General features: G+C 43.4%; 1 protein-coding gene across 1 annotated transcript in view; it reads right to left on the minus strand.

Annotated features, from left to right (window-relative positions):
• Window positions 1–299: 299 nt before the first annotated feature.
• The window catches only part of LOC309548030 (uncharacterized protein), a gene marked incomplete at both ends in the record, with an annotated part of 90,970 nt that continues 64,714 nt past the window's right edge, over window positions 300–26,555 (minus strand). The window contains one exon of the mRNA XM_082248005.1: window positions 300–403. Within this exon, the coding sequence (XP_082104131.1) occupies window positions 300–403 (104 nt within the window). The remainder of the gene's footprint in view (window positions 404–26,555) is intronic.

Below are 26,555 nucleotides of genomic sequence, written 5' to 3' on the forward strand. Positions count from 1 at the left end.
TTCCCAAAGATTTCTTTGGGAATTGGAAAAAGACTTACCTATTCCTGACTTGGAAGAACACATTAGGATGGGCTATATGAAAATACGAAAATGCACCATCAATGAACAATGGAGAGAAACTCATATTAAACTGATACACAGGGCATTTATTCCAGCTTACTACACAAACTCTCCAACCCAAAAAGCCATATGCCCCCATTGCGATCCCCCCAAGCCATCCTTGACTCACAGATTTTGGCTATGTCCACGGATCTCCTCATTTTGGGACACAGTTACAAACTATGCCCATTCTGTCACAATCAACGCATCCCCATATCTAATGCTATTTCATCATGACCTTCCAGATCCCTTGGCCCCCAAACAGCGTAAAACTGCAGTTCCACAATGGCTTCATCTGTGCTTCCTGGCAGCAAAAAAGGCCATACTGAAAGCTTGGACAACAAACTCACCTCCCTCGATTTCAATGGTGGAAAAAGACCTGAAACTCTTAAGGGCCATACACACTATAAGATTTTTACCAAAACCATATAATATGAGGTCAAACCTAAACACTTTCAATTTGTATGCAATCTGGCAGGCCCTTGCACTACAAAGAAAAGGTAAATCTGAAGGAAATCTAACCACAAAAGTTGGATAGTGTGTATCCAGCTTTACTCTATAGAGAACAACTAGACGTCAAGCTACAAAACCTTCCCAATACAACAGTGCTCACCAATAAATGGCTCAACTTTATGGAACATGCCCTCCCCATATCCGAAAGTGCAGCGCTTTTGACTTCTTCTTTTACATATACGGAGGGGTACCACCAGATGTCAGTACCACATCTCCCTCCCAACGGATCTAAGATGTTGCTTCGACCCACAGCTCGTTACACATAATTATAGACAATTGTCACACACTCCTTCGCCAATCCCGATACTCAGTCAGATTTACCTACACCTGACCATTTAAGATGTACTTCCAGTATCTTGTGACTCAACTCAATATTTGTGAGCTAAGTACTATCTTCGGTTTTGTTTAAGACCTTGGAAATAATGTATTTTCTTTAACTCTATCCTTTATAGTAGACCAGTTCAGAGTCATCCATAAAGTAAGATAGATGCTCTCCCCCTGTACCATGCAAGACCATCTTTCTTTTACACTTATGTTCATCTGATGCCTAACCCATCTGTTTGGCCATATATATTAGGGTTCTGAATGGCTATCGACACGTTTGTTTTTTCCTACTGTATTGTACAATTTAAACTATTGATAAAAATATTAAAAAAAAAAGAACCCCCCATATTACTTATAATGCCCTTTGGAGATATCCTAAAAAGCTAGGTTCATCTTTTGAAAAGACCAGTTTTGTGGTAGCTAGCATTGGGTATGCCTGCACTACAAGAGCTTGTGAAAATAATGCACAGTGGGAGCCTGCATACTCACAGCCCCTTTCTCGCATCTCCAAAAGTCACCCCCAATAATTAGAGTAGTGGATTGGAACAGACAAGCCAGCACTATTTGAGCTTCAGGTTTTGATGTATCTTGGGCACAGTGTATATGATCTAATGATATGAGCTGGTACCTGAAATGATCTGCTTTAAAAATATGGGACTGCATTGGGAAGTAAGAACACTCAACTTCCCTATCTGTTGAACAGTAAAATATACAATGTATTGGTGATGATTCATTCTCCATTGATTAGGCAGATGACACAGGCACCTGCTAAGCTAAATTAGAAATTGGTGCATGGATCTCCAGTTAGGCAGAGGTATTTAAATTATAGCTAGGGGGAGGGGTACAGTCAGTCGATTTGGGCTCTGAAGCAAAAAGAGAAAATGGGTACGTCAGAGGTTCCAAAACTGGAGGTAAAATCCAGGCCAAAACTCAATTTTTATTTTGTAAAACTCCACAAAACAAATCCCTCATCTAAATACTATAGCCTAAAGTTCACATGGATTATCTTCCCCCATCTGCTCTCCGAAACAAATTAACTTCCCCCCCTCGAGTAATCTACATTACACATGCCAGGTAAGCAAAGCTTAGATAGTTGTACATTTTTTTTTTTTTACAATATTTCTTTAGAAAATGTAATGAAAACTAATTTATAAAAGACATGCTCTGTGAAATTGTACTACAATTGATGGAGATTCCTCTCATTCTATTCAATGGCATTATTAGTGATGATGTCTCTCTATAAGCACTCTAACCTGCTATTTACCCGTACAGATGTATCTGGAAACTAAATGTATAAAGATTACACAATCACTGTATATTTACTGTATTACCACATGTCTATACAAGTACATGTATTGTTAGTCTTCTGTGGCACTTAAAAATGATTTCTCAAAGAACCCAGTGTAACTAGAAAATGCTATGAAGGTGTCAGTGTTCACTCGTTTTATTTGGGTACTGTTTCATTTTGTAATTGTCAGTCCATGTATCACCAGCTTCTTTGCAATTCTCTAAACCTTCAGTGCCATCCTGGACTCAAATAGCTGTGTCTGTCTAAACAGCCTTCTTGTGACTCTCTGATTAGGTGTCAGTCTTTCTTTTTTTGTGCCAATCTATTACTTAGGGAACCAGATTATCATTGTGTGTATGCCAGCCTGTCACTTTATGCCAACCTTTGTATTCATGCCAGAGTGCATCATTATGCCAGTCTATGTTTTTCCATTTGTGTCTGTAAACCACTCTTTGTGCTGGCCATTCTTTGTTCATTATTCAGATATTTATGATATGGGGACACAATCAGACTTAAAAATAACAAAGAATGATTCACAAACAGAAGAGGAAAAACATGCTTAAATCAAAACCATCAATTTAACTGTATAAACAAATAAAGTCAAGGCCAAAAAAAAAAAGGAAAGCAAAGACATGGTTCTGCTGTTAACTTAGAAGAGATGAATATTTTACAATTTTTTTTAAATAATATTTTAAACATACAAAGTATAAAGTATGAATCAAGTACAAATACATAGAAATGCAAGACAAACTTCAAAAGTTTATCATTAAACAGAGCTGCTCACATAGCTTAAAAGTCACTGTAGAACACAGCAATATCCATCGGCATGTCACAGCTTAGACCTCAAACATAAAATGCAGCATTTCAGATAATAGTACAAAATATAAACATAGAAAAATAGGGGTAATGGGAACTCTATGGAACTCAGGACTCAAAAAATCATACAGTAGGCATTTCAAAATCAATGAACATAAGAGATATCTACCTAAGGTTCTAGAAGAACCGCTTCAGGGCAATAGTCAGAGTCATCCCAAACCTCCCTGATATTATTAATCCTTGACATTGAGTCATCAATTAATGCAGGCAGGTGCTCCATCCTGCATTTATTAGCTACAGTTGACAGGAGTTGGGAGCTTGTGGTGGTGGTGGGGGGGGGGGGGTAGACAACCAGCAGCATGGTATTACTTGTTTTGCCGCTAGTAAGATCAAAGCCACCAGCCTCCTTGCAGATTTGGAGATGCCCGGAAAGGGGAGATAAGAGAAGAATATTAAAAAATGAACAATCCATTTGTTGAGACTAGGGTTGAGCGAACACGGACTGTATTATTCGTGTTCGTACCGAATAATTGGATTTTTGTTACCCGAACACGGACCCGAAAACTTTACTGTATGTTTGGGTAAAAATCCGTGTTCGGTCATTTTATTTTCGGGTTTTGCATGCATTGGCGCGCTTTTCATGGCGGGCTTTCAACAGCCAATCAACAAGCGTTTAACTGGTGTGCCTAAGCCATCCCAGCCATGCCTACAAATGTATTAGTAGCTGTGATTGGCCGTCTGAAGCATGTGACCAAGTCTTTATAAGTTCGAGGCAGCGCCGCTGCGGCGTCATTCTGCTGTGTACTAGTTCAGGGACAGAGCACACATACGTGCTGGCTGCTGATTAGGGACAGACAGGCAGGCAAAACTCATTTGTGTCCGCATAGAATTGAGGGACAGGTCAGAGTGTGTTAGGCAGGGCGACTTGTAGGCATTTTAGGGAGAGAGTCTGCTGATTTTTAGGGTCAGTTTTCTACGATCGATTTTGCTGTGTGGGAGGGGTTTGCAGTGACCGATCTACGATCTTATCAATCCTTTTAGGGAGAGAGTCTGCTGATTTTTAGGGTCAGTGTGTTCTACAAACTACAATCGATATTGCTGTGTGGGGTTCGGTTTGCAGTGACCGATCTACGATCTTATCAATCCTTTTAGGGAGAGAGTCTGCTGATTTTTAGGGTCAGTGTGTTCTACAAACTACAATCGATATTGCTGTGTGGGGTGGGGTTTGCAGTGACCGATCTACGATCTTATCAATCCTTTTAGGGAGAGAGTCTTCTGATTTTTAGGGTCAGTGTGTTCTACAAACTACAATCGATATTGCTGTGTGGGGTGGGGTTTGCAGTGACCGATCTACGATCTTATCAATCCTTTTAGGGAGAGAGTCTGCTGATTTTTAGGGTCAGTGTGTTCTACAAACTACAATCGATATTGCTGTGTGGGGTGGGATAGGAGATAGGCAGGTGTCAGTGGTCCACATCCATTTTGCTGTGTGTGGGGTGCAGTGAACACAATCTTTTTGGGGTGCAGTGAACACAATTTTTTTGGGGTGCAGTGAACACAATCTTTTTTGCCCACTGAGGAGGAGGGAGAAAAGTATCAGGCACTGTGTGCAGCGTTTTTCCTTCAGCTGTGCTGTGCTGACTGATCATACACTGCTGTGTTCAGTTCACATGTGCTATTATTGAGTGGTTTCAAAAATTATACACTTTTGTTCTATTCCACTATTCAATATACAGCCTTGGGTTAAAAAAAATTAAATTGTGGCCTGCAGCAGAGCTGAATGATATTTGGGGTTTTTGGGGTTCATCTCATACTTCTGAAGATTTGAGGGTGCTGCCTGTTCCAAACTCCTCCTACTCCTCATCCAGCCTTTTAGAGGTACAAACAATAGTAATTGGGGCCTAGTGTGCTTCTGTACGTGTGAGATACATACACTTTTTTTGATCATATTTTCTATTCCGCTATTCAATAAAAACCTTTGGGGTTCAGTTAAATTGCGGATAGTCTATGTTGGTACGTGTGAGATCCACCTTTCCAAGTTTTTGGGGTTCCTCTCATACTTCTGAAGATTTGAGGGGGCTGACTGTTCCATACTCCTCCTACTCCTCATCCAGCCTTTTAGGGGTACAAACAATAGTAATTGGGGCCTAGTGTGCTTCTGAACGTGTGAGATACATACACTTTTTTGGATCATATTTCCTATTCCGCTATTCAATAAAATCCTTTGGGGATCAATTAAATTGCGGGATAGTCTGTGTTGGTACGTGTGAGATCCACCTTTCCAAGTTTTTGGGGTTCATCTCATACTTCTGAAGATTTGAGGGTGCTGCCTGTTCCATACTCCTCCTACTCCTCATCCAGCCTTTTAGGGGTACAAACAATAGTAATTGGGGCCTAGTGTGCTTCTGTACGTGTGAGATACATACACTTTTTTGATCATATTTTCTATTCCGCTATTCAATAAAAACCTTTGGGGATCAGTTAAATTGCGGGATAGTCTGTGTTGGTACGTGTGAGATCCACCTTTCCAAGTTTTTGGGGTTCATCTCATACTTCTGAAGATTTGAGGGTGCTGCCTGTTCCATACTCCTCCTACTCCTCATCCAGCCTTTTAGGGGTACAAACAATAGTAATTGGGGCCTAGTGTGCTTCTGTACGTGTGAGATACATACACTTTTTTTGATCATATTTTCTATTCCGCTATTCAATAAAAACCTTTGGGGATCAGTTAAATTGCGGGATAGTCTGTGTTGGTACGTGTGAGATCCACCTTTCCAAGTTTTTGGGGTTCATCTCATACTTCTGAAGATTTGAGGGTGCTGCCTGTTCCATACTCCTCCTACTCCTCATCCAGCCTTTTAGGGGTACAAACAATAGTAATTGGGGCCTAGTGTGCTTCTGTACGTGTGAGATACATACACTTTTTTTGATCATATTTTCTATTCCGCTATTCAATAAAAACCTTTGGGGATCAGTTAAATTGCGGGATAGTCTGTGTTGGTACGTGTGAGATCCACCTTTCCAAGTTTTTGGGGTTCATCTCATACTTCTGAAGATTTGAGGGTGCTGCCTGTTCCATACTCCTTCTTCTCCTCATCCAGCCTTTTAGGGGTACAAACAATAGTAATTGGGGCCTAGTGTGCTTCTGTACGTGTGAGATACATACACTTTTTTGGATCATATTTCCTATTCCGCTATTCAATAAAAACCTTTGGGGATCAATTAAATTGCAGGATAGTCTGTGTTGGTACGTGTGAGATCCACCTTTCCAAGTTTTTGGGGTTCATCTCATACTTCTGAAGATTTGAGGGTGCTGCCTGTTCCATACTCCTCCTACTCCTCATCCAGCCTTTTAGGGGTACAAACAATAGTAATTGGGGCCTAGTGTGCTTCTGTACGTGTGAGATACATACACTTTTTTGGATCATATTTCCTATTCCGCTATTCAATAAAAACCTTTGGGGATCAATTAAATTGCGGGATAGTCTGTGTTGGTACGTGTGAGATACACCTTTCCAATTTTTGGGGCGCATCTCATACTGCCGAAGATTTGAGGGTGCTTCAGTCTGCCTCCTGCCTGTTCCGAACTCCTCCTACTCCTCATCCTGCCTTTAGGGTACAAAAAATTGTAATCGGGGCCTAGATTGTGTTTGTATGTGTGAGATACACCGTTTTGTAAAATTTCTCCTATTCCGCTATTCAATATACACCCTGTTTGAGTGTAAAAAATTAAATTGCGGGATAGTCTGTACCGGTACATGTGAGATACACCCTTTTAAATTTTTTTGGCGCATCTCCTTCTACCGCCTAGGATTGCAGGGCGCTTCGGTTTTTGCTCCTGTTCCCAACTCCTCCTACTCCTCTTCCTCATCCTGCCTTTAGGGTACAAAAAATTGTAATCGGGGCCTAGATTGTGTTTGTACGTGTGAGATACACCGTTTTGTAAAATTTCTCCTATTCCGCTATTCAATATACACCCTGTTTGAGTGTAAAAAATTAAATTGCGGGATAGTCTGTACCGGTACATGTGAGATACACCTTTTTAAATTTGTTTGGCGCATCTCCTTCCACCGCCGAGGATTGCAGGGCGCTTCAGTTTGCCTCCTGTTCCCAACTCCTCCTACTCCTCTTCCTCATCCTCCCTTTAGGGTACAAAAAATTTTAGTCGGGGCCTAGTCTGTGTTTGTACGTGTGAGATACACCGTTTTTTTATCCTTTTTCCTATTCCGCTATTCAATATACACCCTTTTGGGGTAAAAAACATTAAATTGCGGCATAATTTGCATATTTGACTGTCAGATACACCCGTGTGATACTGTTGTTGTTTTGTTCCGCTATTCAATAAACACCTTTCTAGGGCAAGATCATAAATTACAGAAATATGAGGAGACCGCCAAATAGGGGCCGTGGCCTGGGTCGTGGTGCTGCTGGTAGAGCTCCTGTTGCAAGGAGAGGACGTGGTCGATCTGTGCCAGCTACACACACAAGTGAAACACCTTCCACAAGTGTGAGTAGGCGACAGAACCTGCAGCAGTATTTGGTAGGGCATAATGCGCCTCTAGACGTGATGAGGCCTGAAGAAGTACAGGCGATAGTAGATTGGGTTGCTGACAGTGCCTCCAGTTCCTTCACATTGTCTCCCACCCAGTCTACTGCAGAAAGGTCAGAGTTGGCACCTGCAGCCAATGTCCAACCGTCTTTCACCTCACCCCCTTGGAAATCAGGCAAGCAGTCTGAGCCCCAATCCATACAGCAGTATCTTGTTCTTTTTGAGGACTCTGTCAGCAGGGTTTCCCAGGGCCATCCACCTAGCCCTGCCCCAGAAGTGGAAGAGATTGAGTGCAGCGATGCCCAACCATTTATTTCTCAAGATGAGTACATGCAAGGACCATCGCAGCACGTCTCCGATGATGACGAAACGCAGGTGCCAACTGCTGCGGCGTTCAGAATTGTGGAGACCGACAAGGAGGGCAGGGGTGAAGACTGGGTGGAAGATGATGTGGAGGACGATGAGGTCCTCGACCCCACATGGAATGAACGTCATGCAGGTGACCTGAGTAGTTTGGAGGAAGAGGCGGTGGTCGCACAGAGCCACCAGCACAGCAGAAGAGGGAGCAGGGTGCAGAAGCGGAGCGGCCATGCCCTAGACACTACGCCCGCTACTGCCCAACGCAGCAAGGGAACGAGCGCACCAAAGTCAGCTCAAAGGAGTTCTCTAGCGTGGAAGTTCTTTAGAAAATGTGCTGATGACAGGACACGAGTGGTTTGCACCCTGTGCAATCAGAGCCTGAAGCGAGGCATAAACCTTCTCAACCTGAGCACAACCTGCATGATCAGGCATCTAAGTGCAAAGCACGAGCTGCAGTGGAGTAGACACCTTCAAAACCAAGAAAGGTCTCTGGCTCCTCCTGCTTCCTCTTCTGCTGCAGTCTCGGCCTCTCCATCCACATCTGTAGTGATACCGGCACCTGCCACCCCGCAAACAGACGATCTGTCAGCAACACCACCAACTGGGTCACCAACCATCTCCACAATGTCCCGTGGAAGCGTTCAGCTTTCCATCTCCCAAACACTTGAGAGGAAGAGGAAGTACCCCCCTACCCACCCGCGATCCCTGGCCCTGAATGCCAGCATTTCAAAATTCTTGGCCTTTGAAATGCTGTCATTCCGTCTGGTGGAGACGCACAGTTTTAAAAACCTTATGTCGGTGGCTGTCCCACAGTACGTCATGCCCAGCCACCACTACTTTTCCAGGCAAGCCATCCCTTCCCTGCACAACCAAGTGGGGGAAAAAATCAGGTGTGCACTGCGCAACGCCATCTGTGCCAAGGTCCACCTAACTACCGATACGTGGACCAGTAAGCACGGTCAGGGGCGTTATATCTCCCTAACGGCACACTGGGTAAATGCAGTGGCGGATGGGCCTGAGGCGGATAGCAATTTGGCGCATGTCCTTCCACCACCGAGGATTGCAGGGCGCTTCAGTTTGCCTCCTGTTCCTAACTCCTCCTACTCCGCTTCCTCATCCTCTACCGCCTCCTCATCCGGACAGCGTAACACCTTCACCACCAACTTCAGCACGGCCAGGGGTAAACGACAGCAGGCAGTTTTAAAACTTGCCTGTTTGGGGGACAAACCACACACCACGCAGGAGTTGTGGAGGAGCATGGAACAGCAGACAAATGAGTGGTTGCTGCCAGCGAGCCTCAAGCCCGGCCTGGTGGTGTGCGATAACGGGCGAAATCTCATAGCAGCTCTGGGCCTAGCCGGTTTGACGCACATCCCTTGCCTGGCGCATGTGCTGAATTTGGTGGTGCAGAGGTTCCTTAAAAACTACCCCGATATGTCAGAGCTGCTGCAGAAAGTGCGGGCCGTCTGTGCGCACTTTCGGCGTTCTCACCCTGCTGCTGCTCGCCTGTCAGCGCTGCAGCGTAACTTCGGCCTTCCCGCTCACCGCCTCATATGTGACGTGCCCACAAGGTGGAACTCCACCTTGCACATGCTGCAAAGACTGTGCGAGCAGCAGCAGGCCATAGTGGAGTTTCAGCTGCAGCACGCACGAGTGAGTCGCTCTGCAGAGCAGCACCACTTCACCACCAATAACTGGGCCTCCATGCGAGACCTGTGTGCCTTGTTGCGCTGTTTTGAGTACTCCACCAACATGGCCAGTGCCAATGACGCCGTTCTCAGCTTAACTATCCCACTTCAATGCCTCCTTGAAAAAACAATTCGGGCGATGATGGAAGAGGATGTGGCACAGGATGAGGAGGAGGAGGATGAAGAGGTAACATTTCCAAGGCTTTCAGGGCAGTCATTCGCAAGGGGCTCCGAGGGTGGGTTCCTGCACACACAAACGCCAAGGACACAATTGTCCAGCAGGGGCACAGTTCTGGAGGACGAGGAGGATGAGGAGGAGGAGCTGGAGGAGGAGATGGAACCATGTTCACAGCAGGGTGGCACCCAGGCCAGCTCATGGCCATCACTGGTGCGTGGCTGGGGGGATACAGAGGACACGGACGATACACCTCCCACAGAGGACAGCCTTTCGTTGCCTCTGGGCAGCCTGGCACACATGAGCGATTACATGCTGCAGTGTCACCACAACGACCGCCGAGTTGCCCACATTCTAACTTGTGCTGATTACTGGGTGGCCACACTGCTGGATCCCCGTTACAAGGACAACGTACCGTCCTTAATTCACTCACTGGAGCGCGATCGCAAGATGCGCGAGTACAAGCGCACGCTGGTAGACGCAATGCTGCTGACATTCCCACCTGACAGCGGGGCCACAGTGGAAGCATAAGGCAGAGGAGGAGGAGGAGGAGGAGGAAGAGGTCGCCAACGCAACCAGGGCACCGCCAGCACCTCAGAAGGCAGGGTTAGCATGGCCGAAATGTGGAAAAGCTTTGTCAGCACGCCACAACAAACAGCAGCACCAGCAGCTCATATGGAACGTCTTAGCAGGAGGCAGCATTTCACCAACATGGTGGAGCAGTATGTGTGCACACGCCTAGACGTACTGAATGAGGGGTCTGCCCCCTTCAACTTCTGGGTCTCCAAGTTGGGCACATGGCCTGAGCTTGCCCTTTACGCCTTGGAGGTGCTGGCGTGCCCTGCAGCCAGTGTATTATCTGAACGGGTATTTAGCACGGCTGGGGGCGTTATCACAGACAAGCGCAGCCGCCTGTCCAGAGACAATGTGGACAAGCTCACGTTCATTAAAATGAACCAGGCATGGATCCCACGGGACTTTTCCGTACCTTGTGCAGAATAGCGATGGATACCGACCTTACCCAGCCATTGTTCCATTTTTGCTCTTTCTCACTCTTTTGGGGTGTACCCTCATTTAAAATTTGTGAAAAGAAGCAGTGTTGGCTACCTCGTCCTCCTCAGGGCCAGATTAACGTAGGGGCTATTGGAGCTGCAGCTCCAGGCCCCTACCTTTTATATAGGCCCCGGGTTGGCCATATTCACTGTTACCGCTCTTCTGTCACTTGTAAACACAGAAGTCTGGCTTCTATGCTCGCTTCCCCAGGCAGCTCCCTCAGAACCTCCCCACACAGCACGAAGGCCGGACAAGGAGGGACAGTTGCCGATGCATGGATGTGTTTATGGGCTTCAGAGACAGCATCCCATGTGGAATTAGGCATGTATGGCTGCACCCTTCCTCCTCTGGGTGCATGCCAAGGCACGGCCCTTAAGGCCCTTCAAAATCCTCAGCACCAAGCCCATGATGCTCTTAATCCGGCCCTGGTCCTCCTCCACCGCCGCTTCCACCTACACCGCCCATAGGTGTGCGCAGCCTATTGCATTATATTATATTAAATACACATGCATGTGTTTGCCTACATGTACATGGCCCCGATACATTACTCTCCCTGCTGGCAAAGAGAAATAGAGCAGAGCAGGTCCGAGGGAGATCTTTCCCATCTCCTCACTGGCAAACAGAGCAATAATGCTATGTGCCCTAGGTGATTAGGGTGAAAATTTAAGGTTCCCCTAAATTGGGACTTTTTAGGCACAAAAGATTGGAAGGATAGATAGATAATATAAATAAAGAAGTTTTTTATTTAAATACAAATACAAATCAAAGATTAAGAACAATGTGCAAGCAAGAAACAAACAGAGAGGATATAACTCATAGTGCTCGAACATGACCCGACATGTTTCGGAGCTAAGGATACTTGCTCCTTCTTCAGGGGAGTTCAAGCAGTACTAGGGTTATACCATAACTGAGTTTAAAAGAAGCCTGCACAAGGGTTAAAAACAACTGGTGATACGGATTGATCTGGCAAGCACGTATGGCAGTATGGATTGTAAATAGATGTTAGTATTTAGAGGAAGGACACAGCTGTTAAACCACGGACGTGACCGACAATCAAACTGGGCATCTGGAGTCCTCAGAAAAAGGGGGAAGCCAGGTGCAATCTCTTGAATGGAATATGGGTACTGCCGGTCTTGATAATAAACCAGATTGTAATAAAGTAGAAACGTCCTCTCCACACTGCAGCCAGCAAACAAAACGCGCAGCAAACAAAACTAGCAGCGTTTTGTTTGCTGGCTGCAGTGTGGAGAGGACGTTTCTACTTTATTACAATCTGGTTTATTATCAAGACCGGCAGTACCCATATTCCATTCAAGAGATTGCACCTGGCTTCCCCCTTTTTCTGAGGACTCCAGATGCCCAGTTTGATTGTCGGTCACGTCCGTGGTTTAACAGCTGTGTCCTTCCTCTAAATACTAACATCTATTTACAATCCATACTGCCATACATGCTTGCCAGATCAATCCGTATCACCAGTTGTTTTTAACCCTTGTGCAGGCTTCTTTTAAACTCAGTTATGGTATAACCCTAGTACTGCTTGAACTTCCCTGAAGAAGGAGCAAGTATCCTTAGCTCCGAAACATGTCGGTTCATGTTCGAGCACTATGAGTTATATCCTCTCTGTTTGTTTCTTGTTTGCACATTGTTCTTAATCTTTGATTTGTATTTGTATTTAAATAAAAAACTTCTTTATTTATATTATCTATCTATCCTTCCAATCTTTTGTGCCTAAAAAGTCCCAATTTAGGGGAACCTTAAATTTTCGCATATGTATTAGGGATGTGGCACAATAGGCTCTAGGTCTTTAGCACACTCTCCATAGGTGATTAGGGTGTGCCCAGGTACACCCGGCACACCCTGTGCACACGCCTATGACACTGCCACATCCACCACCACCTCAACCTCCCTCCTACTCCATATGGGCCTCGTCCTTCAGAGATGAAGAACATTGTTTTATTTTTCTGTTTTTTTTTTGTTGTTTTAAGTTATTTCCCTATCCACATTTGTTTGCAGAGCACTTGCCATGCTCTTAACTACGTTTTGCTGCCATTTGCAGCAGTCTAGCCCTTTCCATTGATGTTTTAGAGCCATTTTAGTGCCTGAAAGTTCGGGTCCCCATTGACTTCAATGGGGTTCGGTGTCTGGGAAAAGTTCGGCAAAAGTCCGGGACACGGACGCGGACTTCTTTTTAAAAAACAGGTGTCCGCTCAACTCTAGTTGAGACCTCACCTATTGAAGTGTTAATAAAAATTTTGAATTTGAAGCCATGCAATGTAGGTAACAGGTGAAACAGGCAGACACCCATTGTTTATATGAAAATTAGATGTTATTTGAAGTCATGCCAGGTAATCAGTGTTGGGGGTAACTAGTTACAAAGTAACTGATTACAGTAACTACATTACTTTTTTTGGTAACGAAGTAATGTAACTAGTTACAATACTAATATTGGTAACTACACTACTTTACTAGGCTATAGGAACGCTCTTTCCTGCGTTACCCAAGCCGTGCGATACAATTGTTATTTTGAAGAATAGAGAGGGATGAAGTTTATGACTTTTTGTTGCACTTTATGTTTTATTCAGTTTTTTTCAGGTTTTGTTCTCATGTTTCCCAAAGCCTGTGTTTATACAATAAACTCTATGCAGACAGAGTGTCATGTATCTTCTTCTACACCAGGGGTCTTCAAACTATGGCCCTCCAGTTGTTCAGGAACTACAATTCCCATCATGCCTAGTCATGTCTGTGAATGTCAGAGTTTTACAGTGCCTCATGGGATGTGTAGTTCCACAACAGCTGGAGGGACGTAGTTTGAGGATCCCTGTTCTACACGGTCAATTAAGAAAGAGGAAAGTAAAGTAATAAGTAGTGAAGTTACTTTTCAAATGCAGTAACTAGTAAAGTAATCTCGTTACAATTTACAGAAGTAACTAGTAACTAGTTACATTTTTTGAGTAACTACCCCAACACTGCAGGTTATATTGGGCAAATGTGGAAATCTATTAAAAGCTGGATCTGAAGTTTAACCACATTCTTTCCACAATTTATTTTTGGTAAAGGAAACATTTTAGTGTATTTACCCTTTTTTTCTATAACCTCACCCAAGCAGAGACAAAGTGTAGAAAAAAGCATGGTAAATTGTTAGGGATGAGCTTAAAGCATAACTCCACTTTTGTTGAGTAAGAAACATTCCCCTCCTGGTGATCTATGTACATTACAAGGATTATGACAACTTTTGTTTCAGATTCCTACCTTTTGTTATTCTTAAGAAATCACTGTTTGTTCCTCTGTGTCCCTGTGCTAAATGGGTCTAATAGGAGTCTCTTTATAATTATCAGTCAGCTGTGCATCTGCAGTGCACTGATGAGGAATGCTGCTGGGCCTACATCTCTTTAGATGTGATTTCCTATTGGAAGCATCTCAAAAATGACATTTTTGTTCCAGGGGATGCCTGAAATCTGACTTGTATCTTAGTGCAGACTTCTGGGTCAATCAGTCAATCACGCAAGCAAGAAATGGTGTTTCTGTGATGTGTTCAGTAAACATTCTATGTACAGAGCACCTCCAGGTAGCCATATTGTATTACATTTTCAGAAAATTACAGCGGCTGCATTTGAAAAAGAAAGGTAATTTGTAATAACATTTGATTACAATATGACTTGTGTCACAAATGTATACACATATGTTATCTCTATTTGCTATTTTTTTCCCCATGAGAGTTTACGGTTTGGGCTGGGTTGGGTATGAGTTTGCAGTGAACTCAGCACATTCTCTCTTCCTGGACCTGGCTAAGTAAAGCTGGCCATACATTATACAATTTCCTTATTCATTTTCCTTTAGACTTACCTTTGACTATGTAATGCAAAGGCCTGCCTGATTGCATACAAATTGATAGTGTTTAGGTTTGACCTCATATTATAAGGTGTTTGGTAAATCTAAAGAAAAATTGTACAATAAATTTGTATAATCTATAGCGTGCCTAATGCATTTGTTTGCTGTCATAGCTACCAGTTACCAATAATGAACCTCCTGGCTTCTGAGCTTAGGTCAGGTGGGTTGGAATGGCTAATAATGGGGGCTTTTGTGTGTGCCAGCCCCTCACTATAAAAAAGCATAAAAAAAATGAAAATGTTCAATGCTGTAATAGGGAAAACATAGGTAGTACTGCTAAATCAAGTGGTGACAATTAGTTCAGGTATTGTAGGCACTGATCTGTTGACTTATATGTCAACCCTTACTGAGTGTCTAGAAAAAAATGCTGTGTATTATAGCACCCTCTAGCTAGTGTGCTAGATGTAAATAGGTTGGTTAGTGTAGAAAAATTGGTTTGGCTGAGAGCCAGGCCTGGGTTGAATTTGGGTCAGGGATGAGTGATTCAGGGATGCTGGATGACTCAACAAACTGCATCTCTGGTGCCTTCCCCCCCTGTTTCTGGAACCTTTTAGAAGCTTCCAGATGTAGTGGGTGGAGTCTAGGAGGAGTTACTTGGCATATTTATGAGGTCCTTGACCAATCCTCAGCAAAAAGGGGCTGGAAGTTAGTAGGCACCTCATAAATAGGCAAATGTACAAAAAAACAATAGATAATATATATATAACATACAAGTGTAAGTACAATAATCAATTGAAATAATCCAATAATCAAAAAATATCAATATAATTCATATATAAATGTAAGAGAGTCCAAAAAAAGTCCCAAATACGTGATCAATGGTGCAGAAATAATAAATTGGTGTCCAAAACTAGCAGCTATTGGGAAAGCTCACATCCATTTATGGAGTTTGAGGCTAAGAGTTGGCAGTAGGTGCTATTCCATCTACATATCCTATTGATGACATCCAGTTGTATCCAACTTCTGGTGGCCCATCCTTGTTCTGCTTCATCTGTTTACTGATAAGCCTTCCTCAATTTAATTTCTGACTGACACCAATCTATGGATTTTGAGGCTTAAAGTTGGCACTAGGGGCTATCCCATCAATACATCCCATTGCTGATATCCAGGTGTATCCAGGTTCCAGTGGTCCACTCTTGCTCATTTGCTTGAGTATTGATAAGCCTTCTACAATCTAGCTTTTGGTAAGCGTATTCACTGTTGGTGGTGGATTGAGCACTAGTTTTGGACACCAATTTATTATTTCTGCACCATTGATCACGTATTTGGGATTTTTTTTGGACTTTTTTACATTTTTATATGAATTATATTGATATTTTTTGATTTTTGGATTATTTCAATTGATTATTGTACTTACACTTGTATGCTATATTCATTATCTATTGTTTTTTTGTACATTTGGGCATTTCATTTGCACGGTTCGTTTAGCGCAGCTTATATAAATTATTTGTTGTTTAAGTGCCATGTCACTAGCGCGGTTATATTTTGTTTACACCTCATAAATAGGCTTGAGTCATGCCAGCAGGGTCAGTCGGGTGAAAGATGGAGTGCTAAGGAGGCTGTCAGTGGCCCTGGAGGGTGCCCTCTAGTCTGGGGGGGGTCACCTCGGACCTGGAGCTCTGGTGCTGGAAGTTTCCCCCTAAAACACATGGAGGAAACCCTTACTGGTGGCACGGGAGCAAGTAAGAGGACAGCAGGAGCAGGTCAGCTTGTCTAGGAGATCTCCTGAGAGTCAGGCTGGTGAGTGTTAGTCTGGAGGACAGTGGAGAGAGTGACAGTCTGGAGGACAGTGAGGAGAAGTTAGTCTGGAGGGCTATTGAAAGGGGCAGCTGCAGCCAGGTGGGTTTGTCAGTGCCTGAAGAGGTGGTGCTGGGATCAGTGACCACAGAGAGGAAGTGCTGGGAAAGTGTGAAGTGTGTCACCCATCCTATCTTCAAGTATAGGGCTCTGAGTCCCTGCCTGTAATGGGCCTTTGCTGCCAAATTGCAACAAGGTGACACAGCTGGGCTCTGCAGGCAAGAGTGGGCTGGAGGAAGAAGAGGAGCTGTATATAGGACTGTAAATAGGATAAGTTGTCCCTGAAGTTTGTTAGAAGTCAAGCGGGCATCCCATAATTTCGAATCCCTATCCAAGTTTAAATCCCTCAAACAAAAATAACGAAGTCACGGACTGTTCTCTGACTCTGAGTGCTTGTGAAAATTTGCCTGTGCCTGGCTGTACAGGGTGGGGGATCCAATTTTACTTGTGGCTCCTTAGGGACTGTGCTACAGTATATTGGAAAATTTGGGGGTTGGGCAAGTAAAGGATTTTTACATCTTAAAGTGTGTTCTGCAGCCTACTCTACATGTGCTGTCTATAGTCACACTAGACTGCATGTGTTTTTTAAAAGAGTGTATTTTATATTTTTTGATGGCTGCAATATATTTTTTTTCAGCCTGTCCCATGAGTCCACATGCATCTCACTGCTTGTGTATTTTCACAGGCAGATTCCTGGATGCAAATGGGTAATGTGCATCAGTACAGAAGCTTATTTTTTATTTCAAGAATGAAGGGATCAGAGTAATATGCAGGCAAATGATTGTTACAGGGACAGATTATTGTTACCCCATAGGACAAAAAATCCAAACAAAGACCTTTATATCAATATCACCAGCTGTTAAAGATGATATAACATTCTAGTGGTTGGGTTTAAATCTATTTTAACCTCTTTAAGACCGGAAGGATTTGCCCCCTTCCTGACCAGGCCCTATTTTGCGATTTGGCACTGCGTTATTTTAACGGACAATTGCACGGTCGTTCAATGCTGTACCCAAACAAAATTCATGTCCATTTAGAGCTTTCTTTTGGTGGTATTTGATCACCTGTGCGATTTTTATTTTTTGCACTATAAACAAATAAAGAGCGACAATTTTGAAAAAAAAAAAACAATATTTTTTACATTTTGCTATATAACATTCCCAAAAAAAAAAAATTAAAAATCAAAATTTTTAAAAATTTTAGGCCAATTTGTTTTCTGCTACATATTTTTGGTAAAAAAAAAAATCTCAATAAGCATATTTTGTTTGGTTTGCACAAAAGTTATCGCGTCTACTAACTACAGGAAAGATTTATGTCATTTTTATTGTTTTTTTTTTTTTTACTAGTAATGGCGGCGATCTGCGATTTTTTGTGGGACTGTGACATTGTGGCAGACAGATCGGACCCCTAACTGACATTTGACACTTTTGGGGTTACCAGTGACATTACTACAGTAATCAGTGCTAAAAATAATAATTTTAACCCTGTGGGTGATCAAGGGGTTAAATGTGAGCCTAGGAGAGTGATTCTAACTGTGGGGGGGGGGGTGTGGCTTCTGAGATGACCATAGAGACATTTGATCCTATATAACAGGATCACATGAGCTTTGTGATCATCATTTACAACAGCCGACCGTCCTTCTCTCTCAGCGGCAAACGATTGCGGGTGTCAGGCGTCAATCGGAGCCACCTGACACACGCATCGTCTTCCCCTGCTGACAAGTGGGGGCGGGGGCGGGGGCGCGCCGCCAGTGGTGCGCACTAGCCCCCTAGCCTCCTGAGAGCGAGCGATGTATACCTACGTCGCTTTCCCCCAGGAGTAAATCTGCGGTAGGCTGTCGGTAACTGGTTAACAGACTTTGCTTGAGTTCTTTGAATTGCAGTACATTTTCATATTTAACCTGTCTATGTGCACATATCTCTACACTTAAATATCTTTTTTAACTGTCCACGATAACTTATAAAAAGCTAGCTCTTAAATTTTAACACTGTGACTGACTTCCGTACTGCTGAGGAGTATGTCTGCTGTATGAGCTCCCTTGCCAGGACAATACCCGATCCTGCAGCCCACCCAATCACTAGTCAGGACTCAGTGTAGGGCGGATAAAAGCATAAGCCTTTTATTGAAGAAGAGACACAAATATATATACCCCTGGGGACAATCCCCCCTCCTTGTTTGCATAGAGACACAAAGTGGAGTAAACTGTACATCCAATAACATGAGGCACAGGTACATTCAAACACTTCAACAAATCCTATAAACAAAAACTGGGCACACAGTCAACTTTGTCAGTGGGAAGGACACATTCCCCTTTCTTACTCTTACCTCTGGTCTTATTGCTTGGAACATGCATAATACAAACAGTAAAGAGGGTGGGGTACCGTTAGTGGCCAGCATTAACCCCATAGGTCCGGCTGGAAGAAGCTGCCCGGTACCTAAGGAACATGGTGCAGCGGTCACATTTTATATCTGAGCAATGAAATGCTGTATGACCAGTGACAGCAATATATGTACAATGTTAGTGTTCTAAACATAGACAATCTGGCTGGTTCAGGGGCCGGTATCCCAGTGAAGAAAAGGGAGTTGGGACAGATTCTAAATGGGACTCGTACTGTCACAAACACCTAAGCTACTTTTTCTTTTCTACTGAATGGGATCTTTTACCTTTATTTTTATCTTTAAGGTTGGAACACATTAGGCAGTTGTTGCTGACTATCCAGAAGCTAATTTTATTTCCTGGCACACTATGGCAGTATACACTGGTTGTGGCTCCGCCAACACAACCTGATAGGACTGGTTAGTTATACAGTACATTTTGAAAATGAGCCTACTACAGCATTCTCCATATCTACTGTATCACCTCAAGGGTGGGAGTTTGTATGCTGGCATGAAGATGCACCAGGAAAGGAAAATATATGGAAAATGACATGCTTTCTTATAGGACTTCGGAGCAGAGATGTAACGAAATGTCACCTACTGGTTAGGTTAGGTCCCCACCTGTATGTCAATCAAACCTACTGTTTAGTTATGTTCAGACCAACAGTTGTTGCCTAGGAATTTGGTTCAATTCCTAACCCCAGTTCATGTTATTTTCTTTGTTCTTGTTTGTCAGTTTACTGGGTTCAGCTTGTATCTGACTACATTTGCTGCTCTCCACCCTGACCTTTTGCCTTATCCTGATTATGTCTGTGGACTATTTACCATGCTCTAGTTCAATTTCTGTTCAACTGCACAGATGTGTCTGAGGGTTGCATCCTGGTACGCCCACCAAAAAAGTTCATCACTCCTTGTGGTGTGCTCTGATAAATGTCTGTTGTGTGTGCTTAGATTTTGCACCTCTTTATTTTTAGAAGTAACACCCTCTACATTGTGCAGATAGCACAGAGAGTCCAGTATACAAGACAATATAGTTTTCTCTGTGCTTCAGAAATTGCCTTTTTAGAGACATTCCTCTCTCTGATCTTACGTACAGTGCGCTATTCCTTGTAGCTATCACTGCTGCTAGTGTACTGTCAATTCTCTTATTTTTTTCCCTCTAAGGCAATGTACTATGGACAGTTTATATTTTTCTGACTCTGCTATGTTGCTGCTTTGTTGCAGTTAAGACCTCAGCTGTCCTTTAACTGTCTTTTTGATTGACATTAAATAATCCACATTCTAATTTTTCATGATCTGCTGCACAAAATTGTCATTGATTTTCTTGTACAGCTTTGTTGTGTGTGTTGGAGTGGCGGAACTACCAGGGTTGTAGAAGTCGTACTTACATCCGGGCCCTGGAGTTCCACCACTGTGGGGGGGCCCAATCAGTGTTGCCAGCCTCCCATTATGTTAGTGAGAGTTAGAGAAAACAGACTGATTTCCCGTCTGTAGGATAGGAGAATCAGTCTGTACAATTAGTATCTCTGACATTCATCTCACACAGCCCAGGGAGTTCACACCTCCCTCCCAGCAACGGACAGGAGAGGAGAGAGGCATATAGCTCTTCCCCCTCCCCCCCATTCCTCCTGTGTCCGCCTGGCCCACCAACTCTCCTATCTCGGCGCATGTCTGTGCAGGACAGAGAGGAGGATGTGGGCGGGAAATATAAAGAACAGCAGCTACACATTCCAGCTTCATTAATGATACCGGAGCCACCAGCTTTCAGCCTCTGCCTTGGCCCTTGAATGAGTGAGCACTTAATTTACACTTTGCATTACACATCACTGAACTGTCCCTATCTCCCCTATCTGTCTCCCCCCCCTCCCCCTGTTCTTCTAAGTTCCATTGAGCACTTATGCAACCCATACATTGACTGCTTTTTTTATTCGTTCGATCAGTACACTGAAAAAAAAAAGATATATATGATCAAATTCCCCCATCTACACATTCCAGGGGGATGGGGGAATCCTCCCACTGTGGACTAGTGGCCTAATAACCAGGGTTACTGTCCAGCCAGCTATTGACAGTGCTGGTCTCAGTCTTCATGGCAGCAGCAGCGCATTAGGACCCAGTGCTGGTTAGGTTATGGGGCTGATGGGCGCATGCGCAGGAGGGCCAGTAAAATTTGTTGTAGACAGTTGCGCCTCCTGCAGGTCGCTTACTATCGGTAGCACTGCGGAGCCTTCTCTGACATGCTGATTGGGATGTGATCCAGGTGATGCTCTCAGGCAGATCTAATAATAAATATGATAGTGGTTTTATTGATCAGAGCCCCACCCTTACTGGCTTGGAGCCCACATGGCTGCTGAACATATGGTTGATATAAATGTGATTGTAATCTTGATTCTTATAAATACTGTGTTTATTAGATCCTACTGGGAGCATCACCTGGATTACACTCCGATCGGCATGCAGCGAAGGCTGCAGAAAGCTATGCAGCATTATTGCTGCTAGGTGACTGGCACCGGGCAAAGCTGTCTACAACCAATATTCCAATATTGCCAGTCCTCCCCCATATGCATCCATCAGACCCATATTGGAACCAGCACTGGGTGCTAATAGACTGCCACCGCTGCCATGGTGACAGAGACGCCAGACCAGTACTGTCAATAGGAGGAACATGACATCAAGAGGAGGCTGGGGACTCTCACCATGGCAGAACACCAGGGACCGGTCACAAGTGTGACCTTTGCAACCCTAGTAGTTCTTACACTGCATTGGACCCTTATATGATGCGTTTGTCCCTGGTGTGCTGGTGACATATCTGCCACCGTAGGGGGGCCCCAAGATGGTAGGAAGGAGGCCCACTGCAGACACATGAAAGGGTCCTGATGCAGGACCATATTAAAGGGTCCTGTAACAGGAGTAAAGGGCCCCGGGATCAGTAGGGAGGGCCATGGGACCAGGGAAAAGGGCCCCGGGACCAATTAAATGAAGGGGGGGCTAGGGGGGCCCTCCAATGTTTCTTGCACCAGGGCCCTCAAGGTTCTAGTTATGCCTCTGGTGTATTGATTATTATTTCCTTTTCTCATTCAATAGGTTTCTCAAGTGAAGCTTTTAACTTTGAAATGTCAGTGTCCACCTGTTTTATTATGCTATTAATATCCTGTTCATCTTTCAGATTCTCCAGCTACTTACCCCCTTGCTTGGAATTGCTTCCCTATAGGTAGCTGCCTGCCCTGACCTTTAGACTGTTTCTGGATTATGCTTGTCTGCTGCCATTGGATTATCTCTAAATTATGCTACCATCTACCAACACCCTTGATCACCATCAGCCTCTGGATCTCCTTATGGATACTTCTAAAGACCACTGGTCCCTTGTACCACCTGACCAGCTATAGCAACAAAGCTATAGTATTGTTTAATAGGGCCTGGGACAACAAAGTACTGATAGGCCTTCTTGCCTTTAGGGAATGTTAGATGCTACAGATGCAGCAACATATATTGATTGGCCAAACATTCCTGTGCTCAGTTTGGTGTGGGTTCAAAAACATTACCAAAGGTAAATGGAACCCTACTGAAGCCTATAGGAGCTTAAATCAGTAATGGCCTTTTTCTATGCTTATAGGCAAGGGGATATCAAACAAAAGACATGGGGGGCTAGTCATTTTTACTTTTAAACATTCAGTTTGGTGTGGAGCATCAATTTTAATAATGCTTAAAGTGATACAGTAAAAATGCAAAATTCCTTTAAATAAAATTCCCTTAACTTGCCTGAGAAGTGGCATGTCTGTATGATCTAAACACAACTTACTACAGAGAACTGACATTTACAACAAAAACAAAAAAAATGCTGTTTAACCACTTCCCGTCTACCTGCTGCCTATTTAATGTGGCAGGGTGGCTCTCCTGTGCAAACCGACGTAAATCTACATCGGTCGCGTGCGGGAAGCTAGGGGGCGAGCGCCCCCACTTGGCAGCGGGGAAGCTGATGCATGTGTCGGGCGGCTCCAATTGCTTGTAAACACAGCCGACCGTCCTTCTCCCTGAAATGATCATAGAGCCCATGTGATCCTTCTATATAGGATCACATGTCTCTATGGTCATCTCAGAAGCCACGCCCCCCCACAGTTAGAATCACACCCCCGGGTCACATTTATCCCCTTGATCACCTATACTGTTAACCCCTTCTTTGCCAGTGTCATTATTACAGTAACAGTGCATATTTTTAGCACTGATTACTGTATTAATGTCACTGGTACCCCTAAAAGTGTCAAAAATGTCAGGGGTCCGATTTGTCCGCTGCAATGTCGCAGTCCCGTAAAAAAATCACAGATCGCCGCCATTACTAGTAAAAAAAAAAAAAAAAACAATAAAAATTACATAAATCTTTCCCCGTAGTTAGTAGACGCAATAACTTTTGCGCAAACCAATTGAAATACGCTTATTGGGATTTTTGTTATCAAAAATATGTAGCAGAAAACAAATTGGCCTAAAATGGGGTCTGCCCAGGAAGGGGACCACTCCAGTGAGGTCAGCGGACAGAAGGTTAGTGCACACAATCAAGTTAGACCCTGAAAAGTAGTCTACCAAATAGTTCGCTTTTAAATACTTCAACAGTGGCAGGGTGAAGCAGCAGCCTTGCCACATTCAACACAGATATAAGTCCTCAAGATTGTGCATAGTTTGTCAAGTTGGAGTATCCCACTCATCCCTTCTCCCATCCAAGTTCTAATAAAATACTAAAAAAAAAAAAAAAAAATCCCCTGGACTTAAAGGGTTAAGAAATTACAAGTTGTTGCTATGGGTAACCCAGGGGAATCCTTTTAAGCAGCTCCCATGGGGGAAGTGCTACAATTACTTTATTATGTGCACTAGCCCTTTAAACGAACATGCTTTAATTAAAAAGTCTGTGCCCCTAAGGTTTCTTAAAGCATTGAAAATGCAAACAATTCTGTGCAAAATACAGAAAATCTTTTTGTGCAAAAGTCCTTGGTGCAAAACTCTGCCAGGAACTGTGCATGTACCAAATTTAATAAAATGTTATACTATGCAAATCTAAGAAATTCTGTGAAAAATAAATAAATCTGATTTGAAGTCTCCCAGCACTGTGTGGTATGTTTAGTGTCAAAGAGGGCTGACTTGGCACATGTCTGCCTCACTGGAAATGCTCACCAATGACTTTCCTACACATTACTTGTCAGAAGGCAGGTGCCACCATGTTCTACTGGTGGACCACTTTGCCAAGTTTGGGGCCATACTACAAAGACCACCACCCACGTGGCATGTAAGCATTATAGTGAAAATATATGCACTGTCTGTTTAAATTTCCCCAAACAAATAAAAAATTATAAAAAATCTAATTAGTCAACTTATGCAAACACAGCAATTCATAAATAATTCATGAAAATCTACACATATATTAAAAAAAAAAAAAAAAATGTGATTCCATACACAACAATTTTGAAGTAAATGAAAGTGCAAGAGTTTGGATAAGAAAAATAAATAAATATTTAAAGGAGAAGTACACCTAAAGCTCCTGTGGATCACCCGCGACCCGTTTTTAGCAGACAGCAGCCTGACGGCTGACGTCACAGAACTGGTTCAGACTTGGACAAGATCGTGACAATGGATTCAGGATCCGCTCACATGCCTTGACCAGCACCCAGCTAAGCCTCTCAGTGAGTAGCTGAGACCTTGAGCTGGCCTCCCCTGCTCCCTCCACAGCCCAGCTCTCCAGTTAGCGGGTAGGCTGCTGACTGATAGTCAGCAGCCTCTCTGCTCACGGTACTGTGAGAACCGAGCGATCGGCAGTGTACAAAATTCAGATTTAATTCCAAGACTTGTGCTGTGAATTCATGAATTTTTGGATGGACATTTTTTACTTTGGTTTTTCATTTACACACTCGTGCTCTTTCATTCACTAAAGTCATTCATAAGTAGTTCATATTCACTTTTTTTACGTGTTTATGAATTTTCATGAATTATTTATGAATTGCTGTGTTTGCATATGAATTGATATTGATTTATTCATTGATTAATTAATTTGAATTTTTATTATTTTTTAATTTATTTGTGAGTAAACGGCATTGTTTGTTTCTTTTTATTTTATACACAAAGCGTAGGTGGTTGGGTAATATATGGAAGCATTTTTGCTACCCACTACCAAAGGCAATGGGGCATGTGAGAGGTTCAATCACACTCTGATACAACTGCTCAGAGGCTTAGCTCATGAAAAACAAAGAAAATGGACCCATTATTTAACCAAAGTGTGTGGAAATACAACTATATATTACATTCCTCGACAGCTGCTCACCTTACCATGTTATGGTTGTACTCTCTGGGAAAGGGGGAAAGGGGGGCGCAAATCTATGGGCCAAAGTATCCACAGAAGAACTTGAACACAATTAAACTGCTTGTATTTGGAAATAGAAACAATGTCTCTCTGAAGTTCAACAGTTTCTTAATGAATGAATGTGATGAATGGATGAATGGATGAAGTAAGAAGAGTTTTGAAGTGGAAGACTTTGACTTCAAACCTATGAAGTGCTAGTCTGACGCTAAAGCGCACACTAGTAGTGAAAGTTGCAAGCCCTCTGGTAAGAATTCCAGAAACTGTCCTACAAGAATCCATTACTAGTGTGTGTCTATGATACCCAGGATGAAAAAAAATGTGAAACCCATTTCATTAATCCAATCAAGACCCACAGAGAGTTTTTGAAGAATCTGCCCAGGCTTGGAACCATGAACATGTCTTCCACCAGCAGTTCAATGATGGTTGCCTTCTGCTTTTCCACCATTTTCTCCAAGATTCCCAGGAGTAACCATGGATTTTGACAATATTACACAGCACAATGGTCACCCAGCTCAGGTCTATGCTCAATCAACTGAAGCGCCTAAAGACATATACTGTATGTGTTATCTCTTGCCCCAGAAGATGGTCCTGAGACTAAACCCCTGAGGTTTTTCCAGACACGTACCTTTGGGAAATCCCCTGTATACTTTGGGCAAGATGAATTTGAATTGTTTGCATATTTGCCAGGGACAACAAGTTTAAATGGAGTGGAATGTAGTTGGCTGTCCATTTATTACTATGCTCAGATGTAGGTGGAGGCCCCTTTAACTTCATTTTACAGTGCTCCCTGGCTTTCTGGGTACAACCAAGGATTATAGATTCCTTCGCCTCTCTCTCTCAGGAGCTCACAGAAGCCACACCTAATAAGGCCGTGGGAGCTGAGCAAGTGATCTACAGCCAGGTGAGAGCCTTCCACTGTCAGAACCAGGGTAGAGGCAGGCAGGCCAGAGTCTAGTAGCATGCAACATTTCCAGAATACCAAGCTATGGTGGGTAGCCCATCCCTGATTGCTACCAAAATATTCCAGTTTTAGTGGGTTGGCTCATTGTCCTTAGGCCTTGGATCTCACCACGCTTCACCTGTGCAACAAGAGCTACTATAGACTTCACTGTGACACAGTTTATGAGGATAATTACAAGTAGCTATGTCCTGAACTGTTTCACTGAAGTAATGATCCTCATCTACACTCTTTCTTGCCATAGTGTGTTATAGAGATTATGTTATACAGGAACATGCTACAATGGTTAAGTAAAATGTTTTTTGCCACCCTAAAACTGTTTTTCATTATTGTG

The sequence above is a fragment of the Pelophylax lessonae genome (genome assembly GCF_965119305.1).
Source record: "Pelophylax lessonae genome assembly, chromosome: 2".
In the NCBI taxonomy this organism is placed as follows: domain Eukaryota; kingdom Metazoa; phylum Chordata; class Amphibia; order Anura; family Ranidae; genus Pelophylax; species Pelophylax lessonae.